General features: G+C 41.9%; 1 protein-coding gene across 1 annotated transcript; it reads left to right on the top strand.

Annotated features, from left to right (window-relative positions):
• Positions 1-140: 140 nt before the first annotated feature.
• LOC111870649 lies at positions 141-12,825 on the top strand. The gene is made up of 3 exons (XM_023863116.2): positions 141-260; positions 11,143-11,278; positions 12,078-12,825. The coding sequence occupies exons 2-3, from the start codon at positions 11,165-11,167 to the stop codon at positions 12,300-12,302; spliced, it is 339 nt and encodes a 112-aa protein (XP_023718884.1). The 5' UTR covers positions 141-260; positions 11,143-11,164; the 3' UTR covers positions 12,303-12,825.
• Positions 12,826-15,252: the final 2,427 nt, after the last annotated feature.

Below are 15,252 nucleotides of genomic sequence, written 5' to 3'. Positions count from 1 at the left end.
ACGTTAATGCCACACAAGCCCCCTTTGCTGATAGGAAGTTGCGTCAAGAGGAAACTGCGGACTGCCGATTCAATGTTGTGATACACGCGCAAAGCCGTTGCCAAGGAGACGCTGGCGTTGGTGTCGCAGTGCACCTTGGGTATATGCCTGCCAGGCGTCGTCGCCTTCCATATTTACGTAGGCTCTCTGATCGTTAACGAGCCGTTTCGACCAACAGAACAGCTGTTTGAAGAGAGAAACTTCGTCTTTGTGTGTGGAAGGTAGGTAGACAAATGTAAGAATCTCTTAATGGCGAATTACGTTAGAATTGCATACAACTTTTTGAGCTGTTGGTTTCCAATACTATTCATCTAAAAATATAAAGAAATCCAGAACTTTCCAGTGACGTAATCACTAATTCGTAAGAAAGATTGATAGGAAAGAAGACTGTTATTATAACGCTGTGTCTAGTTGTTACGTATGAAGAGCAAGATATTAATGTTACGATGTGTATAAATGTACGGCTTTACTGTTTAAAATTGTAACTGAAGTCCGTGTATTGTTTTGAGTGCATATATGATGCAAGATGGCGGTAAGGGGTGTTACATGGAAGTTTCAAACGAAAGTTCGCGAAATGCAGAACATACCAAATATTCAAATCGTGAACATCGGAAAGGGGAACCATCCTTGCATCTTCCGCCGCCTGGAGTTTTGCAGTAAATTAAACAGAAAATATGCCACGAGGGAGTCCGTAAATAGGTCACAAATGGATATAAAACGTAAAACGTGTGATATTCGAACCAGGAAAAAATATTTATTTCTTGACATATTGTCCACCAACGTTGATACACTCGTCCCATCTCTTTACCAGTGAGTCGAAACCTGCAGCATAGAAGTTATTTGACTGTTATCTCAGCCACTTCCGCAACTGGTCGGGCATCATCTGCGACTTTCGAACGTTCTTGAGAGAATATCTCCACTCACTTGTGAATAGCTTTAAGCGAAAAACACTTCCCAACATAAACAGGAAATATTTTTATGAACATCCTTTGCATTGTGGCCTTTTGTCAAAAAAAAAAACATAGCATAACACTGCTCTTCGGTAGTTCACTCATCAAGCACGGTCGCCATTTTGACTACTGAAACCAACCTCTGAACAGGAGTATGCGCGTCTGTTACCTAGACTGTCACAAAGCTGGACTGTGCTACTACCTAGTGATACACATAGAAAACCTATTATATCCATTACAGCTGTTTTACTTCAATTTGTGACTTATTTACTGATCCCCCTTCGTACCAAATTTCAGGTTATATTTTTTCCTTAATACTCTTGGACTCCATCAAAAAGCATACGCTTTTTATCTGCCGCTCTTGGAAACCAATACGTTCTGGGGAATAACTAATCGCCCACTCTCTACTGATACTAAGCGTATATGGGCCGCACAGAAAACAACGCGTCCAACAGTTCTTCTTCGTTTCAAATATTCGTTGCCGCGGGAACGTGTTTACCAAACAGTTGCCTGGCTTCTGTAATGGGTATACATATTCAGACACGCAGACTGATGGGAGGAATTTATGAAGTGCGTCACTGAGATGGATCCAGCTGCCTTGATATACATACCAAGATTCACAAAGATTAGTTCAGGCATTCAAGAGTTGATATGGGGGATACAGATAGCAAGGTAATCTCATAAGCCTACTTTCCTTAATTTTTCAGACAAAGGAAAGTAGGCGAAAGAAAAGGAAATCCTTGGAGACGCTTACGTTTTGAACCTGATATCAGTCTGAAACCTACTTCGCATATGCAACACAATATTGCATGGAGCCGGTGAGGCGGGAAGTTTCTTTCGAGGCTGTTCACTGAATAAAAGAGATACATGACGTTTAGGAAAGTGGATCTGTGTTCGTCATCAGGTAGCAGGAAAGGGTAATATTACCTGGAAAAGAAGACATATCCGGCATCCGAAACATCGTATAGGATTTACATTTCTTCGTCCACACACTACTACCTTCCGAGACGTGACTCCGTGAAATGTGGTAGAGCATTACCAACATTTCGAAGGAAAGTGATGCCTCCAGATTCTGGCATGTAGCGCCGTACAGTCTAGTAGATTGTTACTAGTTGTAAAGTTGTCCTTAATTAAGCATCACATTATGAAATCATCTAGGGGAGTTCGTCACTAGCTGGAGGTGAGTAGTCAACTTCACGCCCCGGCCGCTTTACCCCCGAGGAAATCGCACCGGTACCCATTGGATAGGAGGTTGGGTGGACCCCAGTGCTGGTCTGGACGCTATGATGTTTGGCTCTGCCGGGAATCAAACCCGGGCCGTAAAGCCCGTAGCCCGTCTAATATTCAATTTTCTCTTCAAGAAATAGAGAGTGAAGTTGTTGGATGAATTCACGTGGCGTGGGCTACATTACAATGGCTGACTCTTGTGAGCGCTTTAATCAACTTGCGGGTTCCGTTAAAGGTAGAGAATTTGACGAGCTGAATGACTATTAGCTTCACAGTAAGGACTTTTGCTCCAAGGAGTTTCTCAAATACTATTAATTATGACATATTACACTTCAATTTCTCTACCTAAATTGACCATATTCTTATATATACTGTGTCCAAAATATCACTGAATATGCATCATCAGTTAATGAAATAATCCCAATAAAATGATAGTGATTTAAATCATTACGTCATCATTATAAAGGTGCTATGCTCTGTTTCAAGCATGCGATGGGAAACAAAACTGTCGTACGGCAGATCTTTGTTGAAATCATAGAGAATTCAACCATTAGTTTGTCTGCTCAAGGTATGACGTACCGTCAAAAATGCTTTCGACAGAGAATAGTAATTTCGCGTATATACGTTTACATTACGTGTTTCTGTTCCCGAAGGAAATGTCACTTCCATTCTATATAAACACTACGGAGAAACAGCTTTATCGCCGGTAAGACATGGAAACTAAACATAAGAGGTTTCTTTTGGGATTTAATAAACATCAGCATCTGTTCATGAACCACGATGGTTCTGTAGGCAAGGAGATTTCCTATGGACCCGACGAGTTGGAGCTAGTTCCCCCTGGAGAGACAGAAACATTTCTAGTGCGTACTGTGTTTCCTGTGAGGTACGAAACTCCCTACAAGTCGTACGAGGCAACGAAAAGCGCTCCTAATGTCTGGAGGTATAACCGGGCCACCCTGTTCCTGGGGGATATAAATACGGGAACAAGGATCGGATTGCTGGGAAGGAACACGTGACTCAAAGTTTAAGGATGATGTCCTACGGGAAGGACGGTTAGTATCGGAAGTGCTGGCGAGGTCGGGCGGCTGAAAATGCAGAGAATGGCTCAGTATCCCTGTCACAAGAGGACTAGAATAGTTCTTATCTTCATGAGTATACAGAGTAAGGAGAATCTTCACTTGTCCGAAAAGCGTCAGTCCAAGATACAAGACGCAACGTGTTCCGAGCATATTGGACAAGGAACACAGCAGCACCACTGGGCAGATAACGCACAGAACGGCACACAACGAACAATTAACTATTAGTTCAGTTAGTTAGTGTGGTAGTTCGGATGTGTTTCATATTGTCACGTAGTATGAGTGACTCTCGACGAAGGTTTGGGTTGGATATTGGATTTATTGGCAACTTTAACACACCACCCGTAACTACACTTAATTATAGCGCCATCGTTAATTTCCACACTTTACAAATAACTACAGCACACGCTAAGTCTTTTCCAGCCTGCAGTGTCTTCACTAGATGTTTCCTGGTAACGGCTTTAACAACTGCCCTTCCCCTACTTCGGTGCTCAAGTCCTCCCTGAACGGAGACTCCCAACTGCCCGTACTTCAAAGTCAAAGTCAAAGTCAGAGTTACTTTACGACTCGCGGATTATCGCCAATCAGTTCAGCTGCGTCAAGGCACTTGAGACTTCGACCAGAGGCCTCTTTTGTTTTTTCAACTGAGCCCTTCTGACGAGATGGTTTGTCAATTGTACTCCCCATAACCCATTTGCAAAGACCGAGTAGAAAAACACCGTTTCCAACAGTGCCGCTATTGTCGCATGCGTATCCGTCGCAGCTGGAATGTTTATTGAGCCGTTCCCTAGCAGCGGACATCTATTCCGTTGCCTGCTTCGCGGTCGTTGCCTAGAAACGAATATTGATTCAGAGCCGTTCGCTAGCAACTGTTGTTGCTCTTGCTCCACATTTCTTGCCTTGTATGCCATAATACTTAGCCCTCTCCTTCACGTAAAGCCAGTATCGATTGTATCATACACCCTGTACATTCTGGAACTACGAACAGAATGTTCATGTCTATGAATTGTTCATTTGAAACTTCCAAGGTAATGGAAACTCCGTAGCGCGAATGTACGTAGACAAAGAAGAACTTGAATGTAAAGGCATTTCATGGCGCCAGGCACATAGCCCTTCCTGTTACATTCCTCTATGATGTCTGTCCAAGTATAATTAGAATGATTATGTCAAGGAGGATGAGGTGGGCAGGGCATGTAGCACGAATGAGAGGAGGCATGCATATAGAATATTGATGCTGGGAAATTCTTGAGTAACTGCAGAATTGGCGGCTGCTTCAGAAGGGCTCAGCTCAATGAGTAAGTAAGTAAGCTAGAGGGAAAGAGACCACTGGGAAGACCAAGGCGTAGGTGAGTGGACAATATTAAAATTGATCTTAGAGAGATGGGATGGCATGGATTGGATTGATCTGGCTCAGGATAGGGACCGATGGAAGGCTTTTGTGAACACGGTAACGAACTTTCGGGTTCCATAAAATGCTTGTAAATTCTTGAGTAGCTTCAGAATTGGCGGCTCCTCAAGAAGGGCTCAGCTCCATGAGTAAGTAAGCAAGTAAGTAAATGATGTCTGTCCGATTCATAGGCAACATCGTTAACAAATAAACAAACAAACAGATGATATCGTGATTAGAACTAATTTCGTTATTAGTTCTGTACTTAATAGTATCTGTATTCATTGCGAGAGACAATGAAGCCGGTAGCCTTTGTTTCGGGGTTTATAATGAACAGTACCGGATGGATTTGTGGTTGTTATTAGGTTGGCACCAGAAGACTAGACCGCGCTCGACAATATGCTACATTAAAAGCACTTTATAGACGTACATAACACTTCAGAGTGGAGCACGTAAATTTTAATTGAACATTCATGACATTCTATGAAGATAATAAATCAAAAAGTTGAAAAAAAAAAACGCTTAGTTTTAAATAGCAACATCACATTACGGATGTGTATACAGTGTGGCTAAATTGGATATACACAGGGCTGAACAAACCAAATTGTTTGCTCGTCCTTCGAAAAGTAAAAGTATATTGTAGCGTGTAGAGCAGTTGCTATGCAACGACTGCGAGATGGGCGGATATATCAGGGCCGTTTCTGGGCAACGGCTCGGTAAATACGTTCCTGCGAAACAAACACAATGCCCGTAGTTATGCAGCAGATTCTTAATAATGCAACAGTTGGCCTACAACAATGAAAAAGCTGTGCTTTCTGTGTGGTCCGTGCCAAGAAGTTATAAGCGGGACAAGGTTAGATCTTTGTTTCGTAAGGGAGTCTGAAGAAAAGAGTCAGTGATAGTGGCAGGAGCGCTCAGTTGAAAGTCCGGCTGTGAAGAGAAAACTTTGTGTGTGATATTCGGAATGTAATTCAGTGAGACTGTTATAGCTCCTGCGTTAAAATCCGTTGCCAGGAAAGGCTAGTGGAGAATGTAAGAGACTGAGGACACTAGTGCGTGTGTGCGTGTGTGTCAGTGATCTGCAAAGTGCAGTCACGAGTCGGGACAGTGCAAGTGGTCAGCAAATCGCGTCACCAGGCAGAATCCCGTCCGTAGCCACTCTAACACATGACAATATAAATGTCCCTATGCTTAACTAAGCACCACGCTATGAAGATGTATGGGGGAGTGAAATTATATTTCCCCATATTCGTAATCTTGGCACTAAATGGAAGTGAATAGTCATGTTCACGCACCGGCTGTTTTATCCCCGCGGAAGAATGCCCCGGTACTGACGGGATAGGAGACTGAGTGGGTCCCAGAGACGGTCTGCGTATTGTGGAGAAAAGAATCTCTTCCCATATCGTGAATCGAAACTCGAGTCTTAAAGTTTCAAGTCCTCGGTTCTCGCTATAACGACCCTTAATGTGAGGGACTAAGTTTCATTCCCATACAAAAGCAACAGAAACAAATTGTTGTTCTATACAATTTACTTTTAGTTTGTGACGACAAATTATTCTGAAATGAATGCATAAATGTCCGGCCAGAAACAAATTTTGACTGACAGGTGAACTGAATCAACATTTGTTTACCCCTGGATACAGACGTAGAGGAGTAATTTAGATGTTAAAGCACGAGAGCAGGAAACGGCTATCCCTGCCCCCTTCATTGGCGAAGAAATATACAACAATCGACAGGTGCCTTGCAATATTTGTTGCCTGCCATCCATGAGAGATCCATTTATTGGCGGCATAAATACCCACTTTATCAGTCTGTGTCGTCACTTCCTACACACCGAAAGCGATTGTCTGGTTTTTATTGTGTTTAATGATACTAAAGCTTCTAGATTTCACTCGGAAGCGCCTGGTTCTGTTCTAGGCAGGGACACCAACTATCCTGAGTAAGACTTTCCACGTGTATTTCCTCAATCTATCTGCCTGTGGCTCTACAGTCCTTTGTTCGACCTTGGCCGCTTTTTCAGTTTCTTGATCCTGTGCACAGTCGGTAGGACTCATTGGTTGAGTGATCAGCCCCTACACACAGAACAATACAAACGCAGAATAAACACAAACAGACATCCATGCCTAGGGGGTGAGATTCGAACCCATGATCCCAGCGTTTGAACGAGCGAAGACAATTCATGCCCTAGACCGCGAGACCACTGTGATCTGAGGAAAATTTTGGAATAGTATCTCAAAATAGGCATCAGTTCCATCCATTATTCATTAAATAAAACTGTCACTCGATGTAATATAGCCTGAGATTCTAACAGCGTCAACTAACTCAATGGACTTGAGGATACACCACGAGAATTTCTCAACATTTTATGGAACCAAAAGGTCAATTACCGTGTTTTCAAAAGCTCTCCACTGGTCCCTCTCCTGAGCCAGATCAATCCAGTCCATACCATCCCCATCCTATTTCCCCAAGGTCCTTTTTAATATTATTATCCCACCGATGTCTAGGTCTTTCAAGTGCTCTCATTCCTTCCGGCGTTCCCACCAAAACCCTGTATATATGCCTCTTCTCCCCCATGCGTGATAACATGCTCTGCCCCGCTGGCCCTCCTTGACTCGACCATTCTAAATACTTGTATATTTGGCGAAATGAGGACACGGTTTTAAAAGGTAAAGTTATCCCTGTAACAGGCCGTGGAGGCCCATAGGGTTGTGAGATGTTGAGGTTCCCACATTTTCTCTAGACAGTCGGGGCAGGCGGTAGCGTAGTCGGTTGAGGCACTAGAAGGCCGCGGGTTCGAGTATCGATGAGAGGGATTTTTCAATTTACCTAGTCCTTTCAGAAGCGTTATTTCCCTGAGATCCTCTCAGCTTCTAACAGAAATGAGTACCAGGAATCTCCCTGAAGGCAAAGGGCGGCCGCTATCTATAAGACGAATGTCTAGAGAAAATGTGGGAACCTCAACATCTCACAACCCTATGTGCCTCCACGGCCTGTTCAAGGGAGAGCTTTACCTTTACCTTTCCTCGGTTTACCAAGGTACACGGCGTCATATACTAGAAGGCAGCAGTCTTCATCTTCACAGTGAACAGCTCACCTCAAACACTGTATAACTGTGGAAAATAAGTTTTAAATGTTATGAATTTAAGTTATTAAATGAGATGTAATTACATGAAACTTCGGCAGAGACCATAAAATCAAGATAACAGTAATAATATTTTGCTTCTTCCTTGGTTCTACGGCCCTCTGAGAACCTTGGCCTCCTTTGCGTAAAATAACTCTATTCTCTTATTTGCACTCTGTATCTATCTTTCGTGAGCCAGTTCTTACATCTCTATTACACTTCTCGACATTGATTTTCGAGATGAGGTTTTGAACCTCACGCCCAACCCCCAACCTAGAGGATTATGGGCTATTTTCGTTCTGGTTCCTACCCTTCGATCTGCTTAGCTTGGGTGACCTTACCAGGAGCGAACGCCCCCACAGCTGTCAGCACGCAAACCTTCCCACCGCGTTAACAAGTAGAATATACCGAAAGATAAACGCTAACCACATTCTGCTCTGCAGTCAATTTAGACAAGACTATTCTTCACAAAATGGCGGACTGCTGGCTAGAAGCCAGTGCGTGTCTGGTAGGTCCTGCGATAGGCCATCTCGACACGGAGTTTCTTAGTTTTCCTCTATCTTTGAGCAAATACTGAGATGGTTACAAACTTACAAGACGTTGGTGCCTGCTTTCTATACAGGCCCCCATAGCCCCATAACTTTAGATGACATCAAATCATTCTTCCGAACTACATAATTCAATAACAGCTCAGAAAATGAAAATTCCGCGCGCTTTGTCTCAAGCCATTACTACTAAGCATTCTAATGTAATCACTTGCACACTGCCTGCATCAGAAGGACGAACGAGAGCAGCTTAGGAACCTCCCATGACTTTTCTTTTCACCGACTCTTCTACTATTCTTTATTACCTCTCTTACTATTGCTTTATGAGCATCGTCTTTTACCACTACAAGTGATATTCTTCTCCTCAGAAATAAGGTTTCTCTCGTAGCATTACGATACTTTTCCGCATTGTCTTTCAGAATTCCCTGTTTTCTTTTGCATGGTCTGCAGTGGATCTGGTAGAGTCCACTAATGATACAAGAATTGTAGTGTGTGTGTGTATGGGTTTAAAAGGGCTTTAGTTGCAGTGCGTCATCCTGTCTACCACAATGCAGAAGAAACCGCTGCCTCACTATTTCTTACCCTGCTTCCCGTCACACGCAACCCAGAGGAGAGATCTACAATAACGACCTGTACTTAACTAAATCAATGCAAGAAAACCCTCTTCATTTGTTCCATCTTTTTCATAACCAAGAGAATATTTGGACTGAAGAGAGATGAAGTGATAGGAGGTTGGAGAAAACTGCATAATGAGGAGCTTTGTAATTTGTACTCTTCTCCAAGTATAATTAGAATAATCAAGGCAAGGAGGATGAGGTGGGCAGGGCATGTAGCACGAATGGGGGAGACGAGGAATGCATATAGGATATTGGTGGGAAAGTCAGAAGGAAAGAACCACTGGGAAGACCAAGGCGTGGGTGGGTGGACAATATTAAAATTAATCTTAGAGAGGCAAGATTGGTTTGTACGGACTGGATTGAGCTGACTCAGGATAGGGACCAGTGGAGGGCTCTTGTGAACACGGTAATGAATATTCGGGTTCAACAAAATGCTGGGAAATCCTTGAGTAGCTGCAGATTTGGCTTCTCCTCAATAAGGGCTATAAGTCTCCATTCGGTCTCCATTCGCGGTTTCATAGAGCTGCCTGTACCAGAACTACATTGTCTTCTTTATCTATATAGGTCTGCCTTGCGTGCTTCTAGTCCGCAGAATTATGTAGCAGTTTCTTTCATAAGTTTAGCTTTTAATATGGTAATACGTTTTCATTAATTCATAAGGCATATATACATACAATGAATATTTATCACCGTCCACACAGATATCTTACACCTTCCACTGAGGCTGGTAAAATTAAGGGCGTAATATATATTCTCCGTCAAAAATATCTTCGAGGGTGCGTCATCATTAGGTAATGACGTAGATCGTTACGTCATCGTTGTAAAATTACTAGATTCTATTTTCAACAGACGATGTGAACCAAAATCACCATACCAGAGGGCCCACTGAACACACAGGGCTTTTTCTTTTTTACATAAAATTGCCTACTTAAGGCATGATACACCATCAAAGATGTTTTAGACAGAGCATAGTCTATACAAGCATACGAAACTAAAAGCGAGCAGGGTGGAGTAGCGGTAAAGCTCCACACTCGTATTCGCGACATAATAAGTTCGAATATTAGCAGGAAAACCGGCAAACCTTTCTTCGTGACTTTCCTCAGTGTCTCCTGCAAAATTCCGGGATAGTACTTCGATTAGTCCACAACAGTTTCCTTCGAAATCCTTTCCCAGATAAAACTATTTATCGTACACTGTACAGACCAGCAACACGCCATGTCCTCACACGAGTTGCAAAGTGCATCGATATTGACGGTGGAATTTTCGAAAATGTATTTTACCAGGTAAACTGTACCAACTTTGTCACTTGAACAATAAATACCGGTATTAGAAACAGTACGTAATATCTCTTTGGTGTCGAAAATTCTGGAAGTATGCAGTGAAATATCTCTATCTCGGAAACCGTTCGGAATAGGACAGATACTATGGCCTCTCAGATTATTGACCTTTCCTCCTGTAACACCCTGTATACACTACATGCTGCAGATACCACGGGATAAGTGGGAATAAAATAGGATATTACACAAGCTTGTGGGCCAGCAGGGGAGGGGGGGGGTGCAAACAAGGAATCTGCCTCTATCAGGGGTATTTTGAAAAAGTCAAAATTGAAAGAGAATAAAATATACCAAATATCGATGTAAAACGTACAAAATTTTTGTTAACAGATTTTGTCCTTCTGCCCCGAATACAGTCATTCCACGTGAAATCATCCAGATAAGTCGCTCGACCATTAAAAAAATATATTTTGTACACTTATTTCTACATATTTTCATACTTCAAAAATATTTAAAAAAAAATGTTTAATCCGCTCGGTTCTCCCGGTGCAGCCGTTTTTATATTGCGAAAAAACGCGTTTTCGGCTGAAATGGAGGTTTGCGTTATCTTCTATATCTCGATAAGTATTGATGCTAGAGACTCCAATAAAGAAAACAATTTGTTCTTCATGATATGGACTACAATTTATATCATTACAAGATTTTACCCAACTTTCTCTAGGTCTAATCAAGATTGAAACTTACCCTATCGATTTTTTTTGGGGGGGGGAACTATTTTTGACCTTCAAAAACCAATGGAAGGGGGAAATTATCAGATCTGTGGTTTCTCCCTTTTGTTGTTGCCTACATGGGGAATATAAGCACGTAGTTTTGAACCCCGTATCTATTTTTCCAAAACTGTTTTAGAGCCAACATTTCCTCTGAAGAGATGAAAGATACACCCTCCTCACCAGGCACCTCGACATTATCAACAACTCAACCAGTATTGCGACAGAGAAAGAAACCCCATATGTTGCCACCACTTGAGAAGAGAAGAAACTCTGTAAGTAGATTTTGTATTATCTCTGATGTGCAAAAGCAATATTATAAATCACATCCAGAGTGAATGCACAGACATTTATCTGCTTGCTCTGCTAAGTAATGAAACATATTTAGCAAATGTATACTATATGTGAAAGTTGAACAAGCATTAATTTAGTAAACACTCATTTTATAATTTGAGTACTTCAGTGTTTATGTTAGCAATTTATTTCTTGATATATGCTGTTACAGTCTGCTACCAATAAGGTTTCTCAAGACAATCACATTAATCCCTGATGACGGAGACAAGAGGCAGTCTCTGGAACTCTGGTTATTAATTATGTTATTACATGGCCAACTGCCCAAGTAAACCTCACTGCATGCAATTACTGTGAAAGCTTCGAATCTTCGAAAATCTTCAATAAATTTTTTCTAACCTTATAGAAAATATAGCTTGCATAACTTGAGGATCTATGCTACAAGCTGGAAGGGCACAGGGCCAATTCCTGAAAAGGTCATTGGATTTTTCAACTGACCTAATCCTTCCAACTGCACTATGGCCCTGGGGTTGACAGCCTCTAACAGAAATGAGTACCAGAAATCTTCCTAGAGGTAAAGGCTGACGACCTCACTGCCATCTGTGAGCCACTTATTTAGATGTGGGAACCTCGACATGTCACAGCCCTACGGGCCTCCAAGGCCTGTTACAGGAACAGCTTCACCTTTTTTTCAACTGAAAATACAAGTAATAAATCCTATTAAATTAATTTTTCTCTTCGCAAAGGAAAGATCTGTCTTTAGAAAGAATATAATTTTCACAGGTTGACTGTCGAGCGGAAGTGGGGAGCCCCACGCCAAAATGGCGACGTCCAAGCTTGGAAGAACAACTGATCTTGGAGGAGCCCCCAGTTGATGGACGCCCTGTTATCAGGCTCACACGATGCCCTGATGCCACTAATCCCTTGCCCATAGCCCCAACAATACACATATCTAGTCGCTACACACCGCTTGAGCCAATAAAGCGCAGAAATAGTCAACCAACCTGAATCAAAGTCAAGAACTTGCCCTACACTTTCAAACTATTGTCTGTTAAAGTGCATTAATCGTTGTTACTTAATGTTTTGTTCAAAGTTGTAGTATATAGAATGTTGCATGGTGGAGGGAAATTTTGTGTTTCAAATATTGCTCACATATCCCGCTGTGCAACATGACTGACTGAAAGTTGAATACCTGCCAAGTTAAAAAAATATATATATATATATTATGTAAACCCACATCGCATTTCAAGCCGCAGCCTTTAGAAGCAAATGGAATCCCACCATTTCTTTTTAAGTAATATGTATAATTATTAAATGTTACAAATTGGAAAGGTTCAACGTATACATTTTCTGGAATGAAGGAAACTGTATTTTTGGACAAGCTTGTAGCTGACCATTCTCAGTTACACTTCATATTTTTGTCTCAATAGGACTGTTTAGCCACATATTAAACTGTTCAATGTAATACTGTGCTTTGAATATGTTTTTACACATATCTTGCTGTGCAATATAAGTGACTGAAAAATTTGTACCTGCCAACTTAAGAAATAAATATATTATGTAACTCCATTAAATAGCTTTATAACCTGTCTACACCTATAGTAAGCAATAAAATATTCCTGTATAGTCATGAAAAGTGCAATTCTGCACATTGCTGCAGGTCTGTCAGCACAGGTGGTGACAGCAGGAACCTAAATAACTTTACAGCCTTTCTACACCTACAGTAAGCTATAGAATGTTCCTGTACAGTCACGAAAATTGCAGTTCTGCACACTGCTGCAGGTCCCTATCAGACTGTACGGTGTTAACAGGAACCTAAATAGCTTTCCAGCCTCCCCACACGTACAGTAAGCTATAGAATGTTCCTGTACAGTCACGAAAATTGCAGTTCTGCACACTGTTGCATGTCCCTATCAGACTGTACGGTGACAGCAGGAACCTAAATAACTTTACAGCCCTTCTACACCTACAGTAAGCTAAAAAATGTCCCTGCAGTCACAAAAAGTGCAGATCTGCACACTGCTGTAGGTCCCTATCAGGTTGTAGGGTGACAACAGGACCTAAAGAACTTTACAGCCTCTCTACACCTACAGTAAGCTATAGAATGTTCCTGTACAGTCACGAAAATTGCAGTTCTGCACACTGTTGCAGGTCCCTATCAGACTGTAAGGTGACAGCAGGAACCTAAATAGCTTTACAACTTTTGTACCCCTATAGTAAGCTTCAAATCAACCTTATAGAATCATGAAAACGCTCATGAAATATTTCATCAGCTATAGCTACAGTTTCTCAAAGCTCTTATATTAAACTTTGGTGGCTTACTGACTTGCTATGACTCTGAGTGGATAGAACTAAGTTTTAGATAGTTATTGAGAATTATTATGACCACCATTCAAGTAGGTAGCGACACAGTTGAGGAAGCATTGTGTACAGTAAATAACAACATTGTTCCACCATTGTGACAAGTCATCAAACAGCTATACAGTCTGGTTGCATCTATTACAACGTTAGCAATGCGAAAGCACATCATGTTTATAGAGCCTATACTTAACCAAAACATGACTTCTTATTGGGCTGTGGCTGTCTTTTTTGTGGATTATTTACGACGCTGTCAGTTGCTAAACTCAATAGCATCAAATGGTAGGATGATAGGTGATCTCTAACAGGAAATGATTTGGAAGGAAGCTTTTGTGGCCTAATTGAAGTAATACCCCGGCCTTCATTTGGCAGCACTAAGGAAAGCCACGAGATACCTCAATCTAGCCTTTTAGATCTCAGGATAACTGGGGACCTTATCAGGATTCCATTATCAGAAATGGAATCCATTTGTGTGTGAAAGGTGGGGGTAGTATGGTGCTATCATTGGAGGGGGGGAAGAAAACTGACATGGAATTACAAAGCCGGAAGTTAATATAAACAGCAAAAGAATTGGTATAACCCATAACAGTCAGATTCCATAAACTCCTAATCCTTCCTGTTTATGGAAGTCATCAAGAACGACAGCAAACAATTATATGCCAATTATGACCTAATCCTTCCAGCTGCACTATGGCCCTGGGTTCGACTCAGCTTCATAACAGAAATGAGTACCAGGCGACCAGCGTGTAAGTCTGACAACCTCACTGCCATCTGTGAGCTGATTGTCTAGAAAATGTGGGATCCTCAACATTTCACAACACTTGGGGCCTGCATGGAGTTTTATAGGGATAGCTTTACCTTTTTTTAGTCCATAAAAATATTTATTAAGGCATAAAAAGTAACATTCTGAGAATCAAACATATACAGGATCATGGCCTTTCACAGTATTCTGGCGATCAAGACATGATGCCCATTTGTTGGTACAGCAGATGCTATGGTAAAGTGATGGAGCGTCTCCTCATAGCTGCCGCCAGTCAGAACCACTGGTCTGTTGCTTGAGAACTGCAGCCTGTCAGAACCACTGAGCTATCTCTTGAGAATTGCAGCAAGTGAGAACCACCGATCTGTCTCTTGACAACTGCAGCCAGTCGGAACCAGTGAGCTGTCCCTTGAGACTGTAGCCACCCAGAACCACCAGTCCGTCTTCAGCCAAAAGGACTGAAGCATTAATTTCTAATGGAGGACTAAGAAGGTAACATGACACACCTGACCGGTATTCTCTTTCGCTCTGCATCATTCAGGAGTGATATTTTATTGGCACAGACAATAACATCCAACACCTACTAACGAGGGCTATCATCATAGTCCTGTTTCCTGGTCCAACTTATCACAGACTCACTCACATGCTCACTCACGGAGCTAAGCACCATCTTGAGAAGCTGCCAGTTATGCAGCTACTCAAGAACTTCCCAGCATTTTATGGAACCCGAAGGTTCATCACCCTGTTCACAACAGCCCTCCACTGGTCCATACCCTGAGCCAATCCCATCCTGTCTCTCTAAGCTCCATTTTAATATTGTTCACCCACCTATGTCATCTT

Source organism: Cryptotermes secundus, unplaced genomic scaffold (genome assembly GCF_002891405.2).
Source record: "Cryptotermes secundus unplaced genomic scaffold, Csec_1.0 scaffold588, whole genome shotgun sequence".
Lineage (NCBI taxonomy): Eukaryota > Metazoa > Arthropoda > Insecta > Blattodea > Kalotermitidae > Cryptotermes > Cryptotermes secundus.
This window is presented reverse-complemented; position numbering and strand designations above follow the sequence as displayed.

Coding starts and splice junctions, on each gene's coding strand:
- LOC111870649 (XM_023863116.2), top strand. CDS start 11,165: ATGAAAGATACACCCTCCTCACCAGGCACCTCGACATTATCAACAACT. Junction 11,279..12,077: donor TTGAGAAGAGAAGAAACTCT/GTAAGTAGATTT, acceptor TAATTTTCACAG/GTTGACTGTCGAGCGGAAGT.